At 46.0% G+C, this 20,681-nt stretch overlaps 1 protein-coding gene and 1 long non-coding RNA gene across 3 annotated transcripts in view; one reads left to right on the top strand and one right to left on the bottom strand.

Annotated features, from left to right (window-relative positions):
* Positions 1 to 1,763: 1,763 nt before the first annotated feature.
* LOC118945786 lies at positions 1,764 to 14,139 on the bottom strand. Its single transcript, XR_005040892.1, has 3 exons — positions 14,031 to 14,139; positions 13,057 to 13,155; positions 1,764 to 4,917 (listed from the first exon to the last, which is right to left on the bottom strand). It is a non-coding gene; the product is annotated as an uncharacterized LOC118945786 (long non-coding RNA).
* A 63-nt stretch (positions 14,140 to 14,202) lies between these two features.
* The window catches only part of ddb2 (damage-specific DNA binding protein 2), a 37,993-nt gene continuing 31,514 nt past the window's right edge, over positions 14,203 to 20,681 (top strand). For both annotated transcript variants that reach the window (XM_036968860.1, XM_036968859.1), the window contains exons 1-3: positions 14,203 to 14,353; positions 17,204 to 17,353; positions 17,508 to 17,629. In XM_036968860.1, the coding sequence (XP_036824755.1) occupies positions 17,206 to 17,353; positions 17,508 to 17,629 (270 nt within the window). In that variant the 5' untranslated portion in view covers positions 14,203 to 14,353; positions 17,204 to 17,205. The remainder of the gene's footprint in view (positions 14,354 to 17,203; positions 17,354 to 17,507; positions 17,630 to 20,681) is intronic.

A 20,681-nucleotide genomic window follows, 5' to 3' on the forward strand; every position in this document is an offset into this window, starting at 1 on the left:
CTACTCTTCAGTGACGTCCCACTGTCTGTCAGGTAACGAGAACACAATGGGACACCGCTACTCTTCAGTGACGTCCCACTGTCTGTCAGGTAACGAGAACACAATGGGACACCGCTACTCTTCAGTGACGTCCCACTGTCTGTCAGGTAACGAGAACACAATGGGACACCGCTACTCTTCAGTGACGTCCCACTGTCTGTCAGGTAACGAGAACACAATGGGACACCGCTACTCTTCAGTGACGTCCCACTGTCTGTCAGGTAACGAGAATACAATGGGACACCGCTACTCTTCAGTGACGTCCCACTGTCTGTCAGGTAACGAGAACACAATGGGACACCGCTACTCTTCAGTGACGTCCCACTGTCTGTCAGGTAACGAGAATACAATGGGACACCGCTACTCTTCAGTGACGTCCCACTGTCTGTCAGGTAACGAGAACACAATGGGACACCGCTACTCTTCAGTGACGTCCCACTGTCTGTCAGGTAACGAGAACACAATGGGACACCGCTACTCTTCAGTGACGTCCCACTGTCTGTCAGGTAACGAGAATACAATGGGACACCGATACTCTTCAGTGACGTCCCACTGTCTGTCAGGTAACGAGAACACAATGGGACACCGCTACTCTTCAGTGACGTCCCACTGTCTGTCAGGTAACGAGAATACAATGGGACACCGCTACTCTTCAGTGACGTCCCACTGTCTGTCAGGTAACGAGAATACAATGGGACACCGCTACTCTTCAGTGACGTCCCACTGTCTGTCAGGTAACGAGAAATACAATGGGACACCGCTACTCTTCAGTGACGTCCCACTGTCTGTCAGGTAACGAGAACACAATGGGACACCGCTACTCTTCAGTGACGTCCCACTGTCTGTCAGGTAACGAGAATACAATGGGACACCGCTACTCTTCAGTGACGTCCCACTGTCTGTCAGGTAACGAGAATACAATGGGACACCGCTACTCTTCAGTGACGTCCCACTGTCTGTCAGGTAACGAGAACACAATGGGACACCGCTACTCTTCAGTGACGTCCCACTGTCTGTCAGGTAACGAGAACACAATGGGACACCGATACTCTTCAGTGACGTCCCACTGTCTGTCAGGTAACGAGAATACAATGGGACACCGATACTCTTCAGTGACGTCCCACTGTCTGTCAGGTAACGAGAACACAATGGGACACCGCTACTCTTCAGTGACGTCCCACTGTCTGTCAGGTAACGAGAACACAATGGGACACCGCTACTCTTCAGTGACGTCCCACTGTCTGTCAGGTAACGAGAACACAATGGGACACCGCTACTCTTCAGTGACGTCCCACTGTCTGTCAGGTAACGAGAACACAATGGGACACCGCTACTCTTCAGTGACGTCCCACTGTCTGTCAGGTAACGAGAACACAATGGGACACCGCTACTCTTCAGTGACGTCCCACTGTCTGTCAGGTAACGAGAACACAATGGGACACCGCTACTCTTCAGTGACGTCCCACTGTCTGTCAGGTAACGAGAATACAATGGGACACCGATACTCTTCAGTGACGTCCCACTGTCTGTCAGGTAACGAGAACACAATGGGACACCGCTACTCTTCAGTGACGTCCCACTGTCTGTCAGGTAACGAGAATACAATGGGACACCGCTACTCTTCAGTGACGTCCCACTGTCTGTCAGGTAACGAGAACACAATGGGACACCGCTACTCTTCAGTGACGTCCCACTGTCTGTCAGGTAACGAGAACACAATGGGACACCGCTACTCTTCAGTGATGTCCCACTGTCTGTCAGGTAACGAGAATACAATGGGACACCGCTACTCTTCAGTGACGTCCCACTGTCTGTCAGGTAACGAGAAATGCAACGGTCCTGAAAAAAACTAGCGCTGAGAAAATCCGAAAGGTACGAGTGAAAACAAAAGGAACCACATTGTTGCATTGTGGGACCGTTAGTTATGAAACACAATACCGCAGTCCATCTTTGGCTGAATCATCATGCATATATTCAGCTCGTTCTGGCTTCATATGTGATCACACAACTAAATATTCAATATTGTAAATAAGCTTTAGTGAACTATATATATATAACTACTACTCTAATAGGAAACTATACTATACAGTAGCCAGTAGGACCAGGAGATAACTATACCATACAGTAGCCAGTAGGACCAGGAGATAACTATACCATACAGTAGCCAGTAGTACCCGGAGATAACTATACCATACAGTAGCCAGTAGGACCCGGAGATAACTATACCATACAGTAGCCAGTAGGACCAGGAGATAACTATACCATACAGTAGCCAGTAGGACCAGGAGATAACTATACCATACAGTAGCCAGTAGTACCAGGAGATAACTATACCATACAGTAGCCAGTAGGACCAGGAGATAACTATACCATACAGTAGCCAGTAGGACCAGGATATAACTATACCATACAGTAGCCAGTAGGACCAGGAGATAACTACCAGGAGATAACTATACCATACAGTAGCCAGTAGGACCAGGATATAACTATACCATACAGTAGCACCAGGAGATAACTATACCATACAGTAGCCAGTAGGACCAGGAGATAACTATACCATACAGTAGCCAATAGGACCCGGAGATAACTACCAGGAGATAACTATACCATACAGTAGCCAGTAGGACCAGGAGATAACTATACCATACAGTAGCCGGTAGGACCCGGAGATAACTACCAGGAGATAACTATACCATACAGTAGCCAATAGGACCCGGAGATAACTACCAGGAGATAACTATACCATACAGTAGCCAATAGGACCCGGAGATAACTACCAGGAGATAACTATACCATACAGTAGCCAGTAGTACCCGGAGATAACTATACCATACAGTAGCCGGTAGGACCCGGAGATAACTATACCATACAGTAGCCAGTAGTACCCGGAGATAACTATACCATACAGTAGCCAGTAGTACCCGGAGATAACTATACCATACAGTAGCCGGTAGTACCCGGAGATAACTATACCATACAGTAGCCAATAGGACCCGGAGATAACTACTACTCTAATAGGAAACTATACCATACAGTAGCCAATAGGACCCGGAGATAACTACCAGGAGATAACTATACCATACAGTAGCCAGTAGGACCAGGAGATAACTATACCATACAGTAGCCGGTAGGACCCGGAGATAACTATACCATACAGTAGCCAGTAGGACCAGGAGATAACTATACCATACAGTAGCCAGTAGTACCCGGAGATAACTATACCATACAGTAGCCGGTAGGACCCGGAGATAACTATACCATACAGTAGCCAGTAGTACCCGGAGATAACTATACCATACAGTAGCCAGTAGTACCCGGAGATAACTATACCATACAGTAGCCAGTAGGACCCGGAGATAACTATACCATACAGTAGCCAGTAGTACCCGGAGATAACTATACCATACAGTAGCCGGTAGGACCCGGAGATAACTATACCATACAGTAGCCAGTAGGACCCGGAGATAACTATACCATACAGTAGCCAGTAGGACCCGGAGATAACTATACCATACAGTAGCCAGTAGGACCAGGAGATAACTATACCATACAGTAGCCGGTAGGACCCGGAGATAACTATACCATACAGTAGCCAGTAGGACCCGGAGATAACTATACCATACAGTAGCCAGTAGGACCCGGAGATAACTATACCATACAGTAGCCAGTAGGACCAGGAGATAACTAACTATACCATACAGTAGCCAGTAGGACCCGGAGATAACTATACCATACAGTAGCCAGTAGTACCCGGAGATAACTACTACTCTAATAGGAAACTATACCATACAGTAGCCAATAGGACCAGGAGATAACTACCAGGAGATAACTATACCATACAGTAGCCAATAGGACCAGGAGATAACTACCAGGAGATAACTATACCATACAGTAGCCAATAGGACCCGGAGATAACTACCAGGAGATAACTATACCATACAGTAGCCAATAGGACCCGGAGATAACTACCAGGAGATAACTATACCATACAGTAGCCAATAGGACCCGGAGATAACTACCCGGAGATAACTATACCATACAGTAGCCAGTAGGACCAGGAGATAACTATACCATACAGTAGCCAATAGGACCCGGAGATAACTACCAGGAGATAACTATACCATACAGTAGCCAGTAGGACCAGGAGATAACTACCAGGAGATAACTATACCATACAGTAGCCAATAGGACCCGGAGATAACTACCAGGAGATAACTATACCATACATTAGCCAATAGGACCAGGAGATAACTACCAGGAGATAACTATACCATACAGTAGCCAGTAGGACCAGGAGATAACTACCAGGAGATAACTATACCATACAGTAGCCAATAGGACCCGGAGATAACTACCAGGAGATAACTATACCATACAGTAGCCAATAGGACCCGGAGATAACTACCAGGAGATAACTATACCATACAGTAGCCAATAGGACCCGGAGATAACTACCAGGAGATAACTATACCATACAGTAGCCAATAGGACCCGGAGATAACTACCAGGAGATAACTATACCATACAGTAGCCAATAGGACCCGGAGATAACTACCAGGAGATAACTACTACTCTAATAGGAAACTATACAGACATTTGATGTCTGCGGTTGTCAGTTAGGATGATAAATCACATCGGAAAACAGAAACGAGTTGCAGCTCAGACGTTGGCTGGTACTTCCTGTTCTGACACTCCCGTTGGCTGGTACTTCCTGTTCTGACACTCCCGTTGGCTGGTACTTCCTGTTCTGACACTCCCGTTGGCTGGTACTTCCTGTTCTGACACTCCCGTTGGCTGGTACTTCCTGTTCTGACGCTCCGACAGAGCATCTAAGCGATTGTGGACCTCCATACCATTCTTCTCGTCCGCCGTGAACACCTGGAAGTAGATAAATAGTGACAGTGTGTCTCATGGAACGAGGACGGGCAGAATTCACAGACGTCTCAAACGGAATAGAAATAACGGACGCAGCTCGACTCAGGAACTAGTTTATGAAGAACGAAAGTATAGATCTTCAGAGAGCGATTAACAACACAATCACGGGCGAGATGAATGACAAACAAAATGTTGTTTATTTCTCTAATCGAATCGTTTGGCCTAGTAAGAGGAGGGGGGGATGCTGTTGAAGATCGTGTCTAAGGAACCCCCCTGTCCTGGAGATCCAGTCATAGTGAAGGTCTTCCCACTGACCGTTGCCCCATAGGTTTAAAAAATATACATATTTCAAATTGTACCTTTATTTAACCAGTCAGTTAATAAGAACAAATTCTTATTTTCAATAACGGCCTAGGAACAGTGGGTTAACTGCCTGTTCAGGGGCAGAACGACAGATTTGTACCTTATCAGCTCGGGGGTTTAAACTTGCAACCTTCACTCTAACCACTAGGCTACCTGCCTCCTCTACACTCTAACCACTAGGCTACCTGCCACCTCTACACTCTAACCACTAGACTACCACTAGACTACCTGCCATCTCTACACTCTAACCACTAGGCTACCTGCCACCTCTATACTCTAACCACTAGACTACCTGCCACCTCTATACTCTAACCACTAGGCTACCTGCCACCTCTACACTCTAACCACTAGGCTACCTGCCACCTCTACACTCTAACCACTAGGCTACCTGCCACCTCTACACTCTAACCACTAGGCTACCTGCCTCCTCTACACTCTAACCACTAGAGTACCTGCCTCCTCTACACTCTAACCACTAGGCTACCTGCCACCTCTACACTCTAACCACTAGGCTACCTGCCACCTCTACACTCTAACCACTAGACTACCTGCCTCCTCTACACTCTAACCACTAGACTACCTGCCACCTTTACACTCTAACCACTAGACTACCTGCCACCTCTACACTCTAACCACTAGGCTACCTGCCACCTCTACACTCTAACCACTAGACTACCTGCCACCTCTACACTCTAACCACTAGACTACCTGCCACCTCTACACTCTAACCACTAGACTACCTGCCACCTCTACACTCTAACCACTAGGCTACCTGCCACCTCTACACTCTAACCACTAGACTACCTGCCTCCTCTACACTCTAACCACTAGGCTACCTGCCGCCTCTACACTCTAACCACTAGACTACCTGCCATCTCTACACTCTAACCACTAGGCTACCTGCCACCTCTATACTCTAACCACTAGACTACCTGCCACCTCTACACTCTAACCACTAGGTTACCTGCCACCTCTACACTCTAACCACTAGGCTACCTGCCACCTCTACACTCTAACCACTAGGCTACCTGCCACCTCTACACTCTAACCACTAGACTACCTGCCTCCTCTACACTCTAACCACTAGACTACCTGCCACCTCTACACTCTAACCACTAGACTACCTGCCACCTCTACACTCTAACCACTAGGCTACCTGCCACCTCTACACTCTAACCACTAGACTACCTGCCACCTCTACACTCTAACCACTAGACTACCTGCCACCTCTACACTCTAACCACTAGACAACCTGCCACCTCTACACTCTAACCACTAGGCTACCTGCCACCTCTACACTCTAACCACTAGGCTACCTGCCACCTCTACACTCTAACCACTAGACTACCTGCCTCCTCTACACTCTAACCACTAGACTACCTGCCACCTCTACACTCTAACCACTAGACTACCTGCCACCTCTACACTCTAACCACTAGGCTACCTGCCACCTCTACACTCTAACCACTAGACTACCTGCCACCTCTACACTCTAACCACTAGGTTACCTGCCACCTCTACACTCTAACCACTAGGTTACCTGCCACCTCTACACTCTAACCACTAGTTTACCTGCCACCTCTACACTCTAACCACTAGGTTACCTGCCACCTCTACACTCTAACCACTAGGTTACCTGCCACCTCTACACTCTAACCACTAGGCTACCTGCCACCTCTACACTCTAACCACTAGACTACCTGCCTCCTCTACACTCGAACCACTAGACTACCTGCCACCTCTACACTCTAACCACTAGGCTACCTGCCACCTCTACACTCTAACCACTAGGCTACCTGCCTCCTCTACACTCTAACCACTAGGCTACCTGCCACCTCTACACTCTAACCACTAGACTACCTGCCTCCTCTACACTCTAACCACTAGACTACCTGCCTCCTCTACACTCTAACCACTAGACTACCTGCCTCCTCTACACTCTAACCACTAGACTACCTGCCTCCTCTACACTCTAACCACTAGACTACCTGCCACCTCTACACTCTAACCACTAGACTACCTGCCACCTCTACACTCTAACCACTAGGCTACCTGCCACCTCTACACTCTAACCACTAGGCTACCTGCCACCTCTACACTCTAACCACTAGGCTACCTGCCTCCTCTAACCACTAGGCTACCTGCCACCTCTACACTCTAACCACTAGACTACCTGCCACCTCTACACTCTAACCACTAGGCTACCTGCCTCCTCTAACCACTAGACTACCTGCCACCTCTACACTCTAACCACTAGACTACCTGCCACCTCTACACTCTAACCACTAGGCTACCTGCCTCCTCTAACCACTAGACTACCTGCCACCTCTACACTCTAACCACTAGACTACCTGCCACCTCTACACTCTAACCACTAGACTACCTGCCACCTCTACACTCTAACTACTAGACAACCTGCAACCTCTACACTCTAACCACTAGACTACCCTGCCACCTCTACACTCTAACCACTAGGCTACCTGCCACCTCTACACTCTAACCACTAGGCTACCTGCCTCCTCTACACTCTAACCACTAGACTACCTGCCACCTCTACACTCTAACCACTAGACTACCTGCCACCTCTACACTCTAACCACTAGGCTACCTGCCACCTCTATACTCTAACCACTAGACTACCCTGCCGTCTGCAGAAGAGGGAAAAGAAGATAGCAAGATCTGTGTATTATTTAGTGTGTAACACCACAAAACGTTTTGCAAAAAAAAACAAAAAAAAACGAAATAATATTTTCTTATTGGACAAATTCAGGTTAGTCCCTCCTCCATTTTGGCCCACTTGATTTCTAATGAATACGACCCAGTTTAGAAGTAATGCAGGCAGTGATGTTCGGTAACACACTAGATGCAGTGTACAACAGGTCAAGTTACGGCATATTTGTATTTATTATGGATCCCATTACTACTCGTGGTCGGCTATTTGAGCCAGTAAAGAGGGCTTTACTATTCTTAGGTAGCGGAATGACTTTAGCTTCCCTCCAGGCCTGACTAAGGGAACACACTCTCTAGTAGGATGAAACTGAAGATATGACAAATAGGACTGGCAATATCGTCCACTATTATCCTCAGTAATTCTCCATCCCAGTTGTCAGGCCCTGGCGGCTTGTCGTTGTTGACAATAATTATCTCAACCCCTTCCACACTCACTTTAACGGAATTCAAAATGACAATCCTTGCCTTTTTTCATAATTTGATCAGTTATACTTGGATGTGGTGTCAGCGTTTGTTGCTGGTTGCTATGCCAACGTGTGCTCATCTTGTCAATAAAAAAATATCATTAAAGCAGTTGGTAATATCGGTGGATTTTGTAATGAATGAGCCATCTGATTCGATGACCAATGGAGCTGAGTGTGCCGTTTTTAGCCCAGAAGTTCATTTAAAGGTGCTCAAAAGCTTCTTCTTTTTTTAAAACTATCATTCTTTATATCATTTAACTTAGTTTCATAGTGTAGTTCCTTCTTTTTTATTCCGTTTAGTCACATGATTTCTCAATTTGCAATCTGTCTGCCAATCGGTTGTACACAGCATACAGATAGACACCAGCAGACTGTTGTTCCCACGGTTTTTACTGAGTGCAGCAACGTTCAGACGCTGACCTTTGTGTCTATGAAACGGTGAGAGCATTCAGCACAGAGTAGTATCCCATCTTTCTTTCAAGAGAGGATATTCAGTCGAACACAGCTAGTCTATTAGACTATCTGGCCTCTGATCACAGATTACCAGTCGTTGTTATACTTGATAATAGAATAGTATCTAGCCTCCGATCACAGATTACCAGTCGGTCGAAATACTTGGCAATAGAATAGTATCTGGCCTCTGATCACAGATTACCAGTCGGTGGAAATACTTGGCAATAGCATAGTATCTAGCCTCCGATCACAGATTACCAGTCGTTGTTATACTTGGCAATAGCATAGTATCTAGCCTCTGATCACAGATTACCAGTCGTTGTTATACTTGATAATAGAATAGTATCTAGCCTCCGATCACAGATTACCAGTCGGTGGAAATACTTGGCAATAGCATAGTATCTAGCCTCTGATCACAGATTACCAGTCGGTGGAAATACTTGGCAATAGAATAGTATCTGGCCTCTGATCACAGATTACCAGTCGTTGTTATACCTGGCAATAGAATAGTATCTGGCCTCTGATCACAGATTACCAGTCGGTGGAAATACTTGGCAATAGCATAGTATCTAGCCTCTGATCACAGATTACCAGTCGGTGGAAATACTTGGCAATAGCATAGTATCTAGCCTCTGATCACAGATTACCAGTCGGTGGAAATACTTGGCAATAGCATAGTATCTAGCCTCTAATCACAGATTACCAGTCGGTCGAAATACTTGGCAATAGAATATTATCAGCCAGAGGACAAAAATCAGTTAACCACCTAACTGAGGAACTCAACTTAACCTTGCGCAATACCCTAGATGCAGTTGCACCCCTAAAAACTAAAAACATTTCTCATAAGAAACTAGCTCCCTGGTACACAGAAAATACCCGAGCTCTGAAGCAAGCTTCCAGAAAATTGGAACGGAAATGGCGCCACACCAAACTGGAAGTCTTCCGACTAGCTTGGAAAGACAGTACTGTGCAGTACCGAAGAGCCCTTACTGCTGCTCGATCATCCTATTTTTCTAACTTAATTGAGGAAAATAAGAACAATCCGAAATTCCTTTTTGATACTGTCGCAAAGCTAACTAAAAAGCAGCATTCCCCAAGAGAGGATGACTTTCACTTTAGCAGTGATAAATTCATGAACTTCTTTGAGGAAAAGATTATGATTATTAGAAAGCAAATTACGGACTCTTCCTTAAATCTGCGTATTCCTTCAAAGCTCAGTTGTCCTGAGTCTGCACAACTCTGCCAGGACCTAGGATCAAGAGAGACACTCAAGTGTTTTAGTACTATATCTCTTGACACAATGATGAAAATAATCATGGCCTCTAAACCTTCAAGCTGCATACTGGACCCTATTCCAACTAAACTACTGAAAGAGCTGCTTCCTGTGCTTGGCCCTACTATGTTGAACATAATAAACGGCTCTCTATCCACCGGATGTGTACCAAACTCACTAAAAGTGGCAGTAATAAAGCCTCTCTTGAAAAAGCCAAACCTTGACCCAGAAAATATAAAAAACTATCGGCCTATATCGAATCTTCCATTCCTCTCAAAAATTTTAGAAAAGGCTGTTGCGCAACAACTCACTGCCTTCCTGAAGACAAACAATGTATACGAAATGCTTCAGTCTGGTTTTAGACCCCATCATAGCACTGAGACGGCACTTGTGAAGGTGGTAAATTACATTTTAATGGCATCGGACCGAGGCTCTGCATCTGTCCTCGTGCTCCTAGACCTTAGTGCTGCTTTTGATACCATCGATCACCACATTCTTTTGGAGAGATTGGAAACCCAAATTGGTCTACACGGACAAGTTCTGGCCTGGTTTAGATCTTATCTGTCGGAAAGATATCAGTTTGTCTCTGTGAATGGTCTGTCCTCTGACAAATCAACTGTAAATTTCGGTGTTCCTCAAGGTTCCATTTTAGGACCACTATTGTTTTCACTATATATTTTACCTCTTGGGGATGTTATTCGAAAACATAATGTTAACTTTCACTGCTATGCAGATGACACACAGCTGTACATTTCAATTAAACATGGTGAAGCCCCAAAATTGCCCTTGCTAGAAGAATGTGTTTCAGACATAAGGAAGTGGATGGCTGCAAACTTTCTACTTTTAAACTCGGACAAAACAGAGATGCTTGTTCTAGGTCCCAAGAAACAAAGAGATCTTCTGTTGAATCTGACAATTAATCTTAATGGTTGTACAGTCGTCTCAAATAAAACTGTGAAGGACCTCGGCGTTACTCTGGACCCTGATCTCTCTTTTGAAGAACATATCAAGACCATTTCAAGGACAGCTTTTTTCCATCTACGTAACATTGCAAAAATCAGGAACTTTCTGTCCAAAAATGATGCAGAAAAATTAATCCATGCTTTTGTCACTTCCAGGTTAGACTACTGCAATGCTCTACTTTCCGGCTACCCGGATAAAGCACTAAATAAACTTCAGTTAGTGCTAAATACGGCTGCTAGAATCCTGACTAGAACCAAAAAATTAGATCATATTACTCCAGTGCTAGCCTCTCTACACTGGCTTCCTGTCAAAGCAAGGGCTGATTTCAAGGTTTTACTGCTAACCTACAAAGCATTACATGGGCTTGCTCCTATCTATCTCTCTGATTTGGTCCTGCCGTACATACCTACACGTACGCTACGGTCACAAGACGCAGGCCTCCTAATTGTCCCTAGAATTTTTAAGCAAACAGCTGGAGGCAGGGCTTTCTCCTATAGAGCTCCATTTTTATGGAACGGTCTGCCTACCCATGTCAGAGACGCAAACTCGGTCTCAACCTTTAAGTCTCTACTGAAGACTCATCTCTTCAGTGGGTCATATGATTGAGTGTAGTCTGGCCCAGGAGTGGGAGGGTGAACGGAAAGGCTCTGGAGCAACGAACCACCCTTGCTGTCTCTGCCTGGCCGGTTCCCCTCTTTCCACTGGGATTCTCTGCCTCTAACCCTATTACAGGGGCTGAGTCACTGGCTTTACTGGGGCTCTCTCATGCCGTCCCTGGAGGAGGTGCGTCACCTGAGTGGGTTGAGTCACTGATGTGGTCATCCTGTCTGGGTTGGCGCCCCCCCCCCCCCCCCCTTGAGTTGTGCCGTGGCGGAGGTCTTTGTGGGCTATACTCAGCCTTGTCTCAGGATGGTAAGTTGGTGGTTGAAGATATCCCTCTAGTGGTGTGGGGGCTGTGCTTTGGCAAAGTGGGTGGGGTTATATCCTTCCTGTTTGGCCCTGTCCGGGGGTGTCCTCGGAGTGGGCCACAGTGTCTCCTGACCCCTCCTGTCTCAGCCTCCAGTATTTATGCTGCAGTAGTTTATGTGTCGGGGGGCTAGGGTCAGTTTGTTATATCTGGAGTACTTCTCCTGTCCTATTCGGTGTCCTGTGTGAATCTAAGTGTGCGTTCTCTAATTCTCTCCTTCTCTCTTTCTCTCTCTCGGAGGACCTGAGCCCTAGGACCATGCCCCAGGACTACCTGACATGATGACTCCTTGCTGTCCCCAGTCCACCTGGCTGAAGAGGACTGGCCAGAAGAGGACTGGCCATCCCACATATGCTCTCTCTAATTCTCTCTTTCTTTCTCTCTCTCGGAGGACCTGAGCCCTAGGACCATGCCCCAGGAATACCTGACATGATGACTCCTTGCTGTCCCCAGTCCACCTGACTGTGCTGCTGCTCCAGTTTCAACTATTCTGCCTTATTATTATTCGACCATGCTGGTCATTTATGAACATTTGAACATCTTGACCATGTTTTGTTATAATCTCCACCCGGCACAGCCAGAAGAGGACTGGCCACCCCACATAGCCTGGTTCCTCTCTAGGTTTCTTCCTAGGTTTTGGCCTTTCTAGGGAGTTTTTCCTAGCCACCGTGCTTCTTCACCTGCATTGCTTGCTGTTTGGGGTTTTAGGCTGGGTTTCTGTACAGCACTTTGAGATATCAGCTGATGTACGAAGGGCTATATAAATACATTTGATTGAATTTGATTGATATCTGGCCTCTGATCACAGATTACCAGTCGGTGGAAATACTTGGCAATAGAATAGTATCTGGCCTCTAATCACAGATTACCAGTCGGTCGAAATACTTGGCAATAGAATATAAAAACAAATGTTCCCTGTTTCTTCTTACCGTTCTTGTTGTGAATGAGGTCATCAACGAGGGACGTGGCAACATCCTGGAACAATTCCATCTGTGACGTCTTGATGCCGAACACCTTCTCGGAGGAGTCTGTCAAAAGCAAAGGGCTTGTTAGAGATTTGTTTATTTATTATTCCGTTTGATCCAGCAACTTGTTTAGCTTCATTGACAAACGTGGAAGAAAAAATAAATAAAATGTTTTCTCACATTCACACGTAAAGCAGTTACACCAATATCTTCCTTTTGTGATGTCAAATATTTTATCTCTCGCAGGAGCAAAGAGAGGGCTTTCACACATACATGTCACACCGAGGTTTCACAGACACATACCTCATTAAATCAAATCAAATTTTTATTTGTCACATACACATGGTTAGCAGATGTTAATGCGAGTGTAGCTAAATGCCTCATTCCTGTTGGCTTTGAGTCCGTCCGGAGCAGTGTAGCTGATCACCGCAATACCTCATCCTCCGCTCCCAGGGGGCTTCACACGGCACTACACCTGGACAATATAGTTCCAATGTGATGAGCCGCGGTCAGTCAGGTGTCCTACAGGAGAGGCCTGCCAGGTCTCCAACCCCTCCGTCACCAGAAATACAACACATCAAATCGAATTTGATTGGTTGCGAGTATGTAAACATTGGAGGCGGCAGGTGGCCTAGTGGTTCGAGCGTTGGACTAATAACTCGAAAGGTTGCTGGATCAAATCCCAGAGCTGACAAGGTCAAAATATGTCGTTCTGCCCCTGAACAATACAGTCAACCCACTGTTCCCCGGTAGGCCGTCATTGTAAATAAGAATGTGTTATTTTATTTAACTTGCCTAGTGAAATAAAAGTGACCAGTGTTGAATGACTATGTACATAGGGCAGTCTCTAATGTACAGGGTGGTAGTAGCAGAAACTAAGGATTTACCTTTGCGATATTAGCTAAATAAATCGGTTACTAGTATTTGCAAATACTCACGTAAATTGTCATCGTTTGATATTCTCAACTCAGTCTCCTTGTTAACTTCTCCACTAGTTTCAAACTCGCCCCGCTCAGGCGCCTCGCGGACAAACTCAACCAATCAGCGTAGACTGAACCACCGGAAGTTCCACCCTACTATTTCCGGTGTGCAAAACTTCCGGAATCTATTTCCAACATGCCACCTGCTGGCAAGAAGATGTAACACAGAGACGTTACAAAACACTGGACTTTCACTTACATAAAGCGCTTCTCACGTGTAGTGTGTGTGCATGAAAAATAACAATTCAAGGAGGAAAAAGCAGCGCTACCGTATTACACTGGTAATGTATTTTCATGCCATTTGAAGAACATGCATTATTACACAGCCAGGCTGGGTGTCCGGCCGTAGCGTTAGTCGTTTGTTGTTGTTCAACCATTAAATCAAATAAAAAGTTTATCGGTCGTGTTACGTGTACACAGTTTGGCAGATGGTAAACCCGGTGCAGCGACATTCTTACGTTACTAGCTCCTAACAATGCAGTACAATGTCAATTAGGTACACGGATAACCAATAAAAACAACTAATAATGATGCATTTACACGAGATATACTAGGATGTTTTTTTTTTTTTTTTTAAACCTTTATTTATCTAGGCTTGTCAGTTAATAAGAACAAATTCTTATTTTCAATGACGGCCTAGGAACAGTGGGTTAAACTGCCTGTTCAGGGGCAGAACGACAGATTTGTACCTTGTCAGCTCGGGGGTTTGAACTTGCAACCTTCACTCTAACCACTAGGCTACCCTGCCGCTCCAAGAATAATATGTACAGTAGTAGATACATTAGAGTGAGCTAAGAATCCAGTATATAAATACACAGTACAACACCCCGTAGCAAAATGGATAGAATTGCAGGAAATTAGGGACAGATCGACATTTACCGGGGGGTTAGGGTTAGGGAGTGTTTTTTTTAGGGGGCAGGTAGTGAGTCCCCCCAATGGCTTGACTTATTTTTGATATGACCCTAATAAAGTTTAGAAACGTTTTTGAAGGTTTGGTATGGTGCGGCTATTTATTAAGCTTTAGCTACTGCAGGCCTGTCATAGGAAGGCAGTGGCCCGGGTATGGGCGGAGGGGACGGTCTAAAAGTTATACTGTTACACAAGGAATAGTGTTTTTTGTAATTTTGTTATAGGCTGTTTTTAAGGACATGTCATGTAAATGTGTCTCGTTTGGCCAACATCCCTGGTTTATTGAAGGTGTTGGATCGAGATGGCGTCCATTACATTTCTCCAATGTCCGGTAAATTAAAACCTTCCCTGTCATGTCGTCCGGCGCCAAATTCTCCTAAAGGAAACTCTGAAATGGCATATTGGTTTTTTTTTTTTTATAAAGATTTTATAATATTCAAATGAAAATCTGTCGCAAATTGAATGGAAACCTAACTATCGACTCCCGAAAGCAAAGTCTCATCAGGGTTCACCAGCAGCCCCAAACATCTAGTCTAGTGTCTGATTATGCTGCACATCAGGGTTCACCAGCAGCCCCAAACATCTAAAGAATAAGCTACCAGCCAGCAGTCTAAGCCACTGCATCTCAGTGCTAGAGGCGTCATTACAGACACCCTGGTTCGAATCCAGGCTGTATCACAACCGGCCATGAGTCCCATAGGGCGGCGCACAATTGGCCCAGCATCATCCGGGTTTGGCCGGTGTAGGCCGTCATTGTAAATAAGAACTTGTTCTTAACTGACTTGCCTAGTTAAATAAATATAGAGAAGCTGTACAGCAGAACCTTGACTAGAATACAGTATATACATATGAAGTGGACATTAGTAGTTATATAGGACAGGCCTTGACTAGAATACAGTATATACATATGAAGTGGACAGTAGTAGTTAAATAGGACAGGCCTTGACTAGAATACAGTATATACATGTGAAGTGGACAGTAGTAGTTAAATAGGACAGGCCTTGACTAGAATACAGTATATACATATGAAGTGGACAGTAGTAGTTAAATAGGACAGGTCTTGACTAGAATACAGTATATACATGTGAAGTGGACAGTAGTAGTTAAATAGGACAGGCCTTGACTAGAATACAGTATATACATGTGAAGTGGACAGTAGTAGTTAAATAGGACAGGCCTTGACTAGAATACAGTAAATACATATGAAGTGGGTGAAACAGTAAACATTATTAAAGTGACCAGTGTTCAATGACCCTGTAGAAAGGGCAGTGGTCTCTAAGGTGCAGGGTTGAGTACCAGGTGAAGGTCAGTACCAGGTGGTCAGTACTGGGTGAAGGTCGGTACCAGGCGAAGGTCGGTACCAGGCGAAGGTCAGTACAGGGTGAAGGTCGGTACCGGGTGAAGGCCAGTACCGGGTGAAGGTCAGTACCAGGTGAAGGTCAGTACCGGGTGAAGGTCGGTACCGGGTGAAGGTCGGTACCGGGTGAAGGCCGGTACCGGGTGAAGGCCAGTACCGGGTGAAGGCCAGTACCGGGTGAAGGTCAGTACCGGGTGAAGGTCAGTACCGGGTGAAGGCCAGTACCGGGTGAAGGCCAGTACCGGGTGAAGGTCAGTACCGGGTGAAGGCCAGTACCGGGTGAAGGTCAGTACCGGGTGAAGGTCAGTACCAGGTGGTCAGTATCGGGTGACGGTATCTATTCTAGCCAGCTAGAATACATACTGTGTATATAGTCACATACTGTGTATATAGTCACATACTGTGTATATAGTCACATACTGTGTATATAGTCACATACTGTGTATATAGTCACATACTGTGTATATAGTCACATACTGTATATATAGTCACATACTGTGTATATAGTCACATACTGTGTATATAGTCACATACTGTGTATATAGTCACATACTGTGCATCTATTTCATGTTTTTATTTATCTTTGATCCGTGTGGTTGACCCCAATTTGAAAATGCAACTGTTTTTGTTCATGTTGATGCGTTTATTTCATCAATCACCAATGAATTGGAAAGGTGTCACTTCCCCCATTTTATCTTCCATTCATTTCAGGTTGAGGAATAGGATAATAGTCCGTCCATAGTTGCACTGCACAGGTGTTTGTTAAAAATACACTTGGTGTTTGAAGAGCCGGTCGAACTTTGATTTAGCCGTGAACACAAGTGATTCGTGTTATTTTTTTATTTATTTTTTTACACACACTCAGAAATGGCACGGGCAAAGAAGGGTCCTTCAGAAGCATCTGAATCGAAGCAGAAGTCGAGGAGGCAGAATGGAGAAACGTCTGGGGCTGCAGGACAAACCATCTCCATGAAGCTTCGGCAGAAGAAGGACGGGAAGAACACATTGAAAACAGGTCTGCTAGTAACACCAATGGATCTAATAGAAACGCCAATCTCTGTTATAGAAGCTTTTGATTGGCTGTGCTGTCTTCTATTTCATTTCCCCCTCTCCAGAAATTATACTGTATTTATCTTGATGTTATTGACTGTACCGGTCTTGTATTTCAGGGCCTGTTTTCCCAACCACCATAATCAAATCTTCAGTTGGGAAGAGAAGTGGACCAGGAAGCATCCTGCACTACATTTACCAGAGTACACTGGGGCAGAGCCTTCATTCTCAGATGAGACAGGTACACTACTACAGTCAGACTAGTGTGGTAGGGTGACTAGGGAACAGTAGTGTCTGTAGGGTGACTAGGGAACAGTAGTGTCTGTAGGGTGACTAGGGAACAGTAGTGTCTGACAGCTAGTAGGGTGACTAGGGAACAGTAGTGTATATAGGGTGACTAGGGAACAGTAGTGTCTGTAGGGTGACTAGGGAACAGTAGTGTCTGTAGGGTGACTAGGGAACAGTAGTGTCTGTAGGGTGACTAGGGAACAGTAGTGTCTGTAGGGTGAGTAGGGAACAGTAGTGTCTGTAGGGTGACTAGGGAACAGTAGTGTCTGTAGGGTGACTAGGGAACAGTAGTGTCTGTAGGGTGAGTAGGGAACAGTAGTGTCTGTAGGGTGACTAGGGAACAGTAGTGTCTGTAGGGTGAGTAGGGAACAGTAGTGTCTGTAGGGTGACTAGGGAACAGTAGTGTCTGTAGGGTGACTAGGGAACAGTAGTGTCTGACAGCTAGTAGGGTGACTAGGGAACAGTAGTGTCTGACAGCTAGTAGGGTGACTAGGGAACAGTAGTATCTGATAGCTAGTAGGGTGACTAGGGAACAGTAGTGTCTGTAGGGTGAGTAGGGAACAGTAGTGTCTGTAGGGTGACTAGGGAACAGTAGTGTCTGTAGGGTGACTAGGGAACAGTAGTGTCTGTAGGGTAACTAGGGAACAGTAGTGTCTGTAGGGTGACTAGGGAACAGTAGTGTCTGTAGGGTGACTAGGGAACAGTAGTGTCTGTAGGGTGACTAGGGAACAGTAGTGGCTGTAGAGTGACTAGGGAACAGTAGTGGCTGTAGGGTGACTAGGGAACAGTAGTGGCTGTAGAGTGACTAGGGAACAGTAGTGGCTGTAGAGTGACTAGGGAACAGTAGTGTCTGTAGGGTGAGTAGGGAACAGTAGTGGCTGTAGAGTGACTAGGGAACAGTAGTGGCTGTAGGGTGACTAGGGAACAGTAGTGGCTGTAGAGTGACTAGGGAACAGTAGTGGCTGTAGAGTGACTAGGGAACAGTAGTGTCTGTAGGGTGAGTAGGGAACAGTAGTGTCTGTAGGGTGACTAGGGAACAGTAGTGTCTGTAGAGTGACTAGGGAACAGTAGTGTCTGACAGCTAGTAGGGTGACTAGGGAACAGTAGTGTCTGACAGCTAGTAGGGTGACTAGGGAACAGTAGTGTCTGACAGATAGTAGGGTGACTAGGGAACAGTAGTGTCTGACAGCTAGTAGGGTGACTAGGGAACAGTAGTGTCTGACAGCTAGTAGGGTGACTAGGGAACAGTAGTGTCTGTAGGGTGACTAGGGAACAGTAGTGTCTGTAGGGTGACTAGGGAACAGTAGTGTCTGACAGCTAGTAGGGTGACTAGGGAACAGTAGTATCTGATAGCTAGTAGGGTGACTAGGGAACAGTAGTGTCTGTAGGGTGAGTAGGGAACAGTAGTGTCTGTAGGGTGACTAGGGAACAGTAGTGTCTGTAGGGTGACTAGGGAACAGTAGTGTCTGTAGGGTAACTAGGCAACAGTAGTGTCTGTAAGGTGACTAGGGAACAGTAGTGTCTGTAGGGTGACTAGGGAACAGTAGTGTCTGTAGGGTGACTAGGGAACAGTAGTGTCTGTAGGGTGACTAGGGAACAGTAGTGTCTGTAGGGTGACTAGGGAACAGTAGTGTCTGTAGGGTGACTAGGGAACAGTAGTGTCTGTAGGGTGACTAGGGAACAGTAGTGGCTGTAGAGTGACTAGGGAACAGTAGTGGCTGTAGGGTGACTAGGGAACAGTAGTGGCTGTAGAGTGACTAGGGAACAGTAGTGTCTGTAGGGTGAGTAGGGAACAGTAGTGTCTGTAGGGTGACTAGGGAACAGTAGTGTCTGTAGAGTGACTAGGGAACAGTAGTGTCTGACAGCTAGTAGGGTGACAAGGGAACAGTAGTGTCTGACAGCTAGTAGAGTGACTAGGGAACAGTAGTGTCTGACAGCTAGTAGGGTGACTAGGGAACAGTAGTGTCTGACAGATAGTAGGGTGACTAGGGAACAGTAGTGTCTGACAGCTAGTAGGGTGACTAGGGAACAGTAGTGTCTGTAGGGTGACTAGGGAACAGTAGTGTCTGACAGCTAGTAGGGTGACTAGGGAACAGTAGTGTCTGACAGCTAGTAGGGTGACTAGGGAACAGTAGTGTCTGTAGGGTGACTAGGGAACAGTAGTGTCTGTACGGTGACTAGGGAACAGTAGTGTCTGTAGGGTGACTAGGGAACAGTAGTGTCTGTAGGGTGACTAGGGAACAGTAGTGTCTGTAGGGTGACTAGGGAACAGTAGTGTCTGTAGGGTGACTAGGGAACAGTAGTGTCTGTAGGGTGAGTAGGGAACAGTAGTGTCTGTAGGGTGACTAGGGAACAGTAGTGTCTGTAGGGTGACTAGGGAACAGTAGTGTCTGTAGGGTGACTAGGGAACAGTAGTGTCTGTAGGGTGAGTAGGGAACAGTCGTGTCTGTAGGGTGACTAGGGAACAGTAGTGTCTGTAGGGTGACTAGGGAACAGTAGTGTCTGACAGCTAGTAGGGTGACTAGGGAACAGTAGTGTCTGACAGCTAGTAGGGTGACTAGGGAACAGTAGTATCTGATAGCTAGTAGGGTGACTAGGGAACGGTAGTGTCTGTAGGGTGAGTAGGGAACAGTAGTGTCTGTAGGGTGACTAGGGAACAGTAGTGGCTGTAGAGTGACTAGGGAACAGTAGTGGCTGTAGGGTGACTAGGGAACAGTAGTGGCTGTAGAGTGACTAGGGAACAGTAGTGGCTGTAGGGTGACTAGGGAACAGTAGTGGCTGTAGAGTGACTAGGGAACAGTAGTGTCTGTAGGGTGAGTAGGGAACAGTAGTGTCTGTAGGGTGACTAGGGAACAGTAGTGTCTGTAGAGTGACTAGGGAACAGTAGTGTCTGACAGCTAGTAGGGTGACTAGGGAACAGTAGTGTCTGACAGCTAGTAGGGTGACTAGGGAACAGTAGTATCTGATAGCTAGTAGGGTGACTAGGGAACAGTAGTGTCTGTAGG

This window comes from Oncorhynchus mykiss, chromosome 30 (assembly GCF_013265735.2).
Source record: "Oncorhynchus mykiss isolate Arlee chromosome 30, USDA_OmykA_1.1, whole genome shotgun sequence".
NCBI classification, from domain to species: Eukaryota; Metazoa; Chordata; class Actinopteri; order Salmoniformes; family Salmonidae; genus Oncorhynchus; species Oncorhynchus mykiss.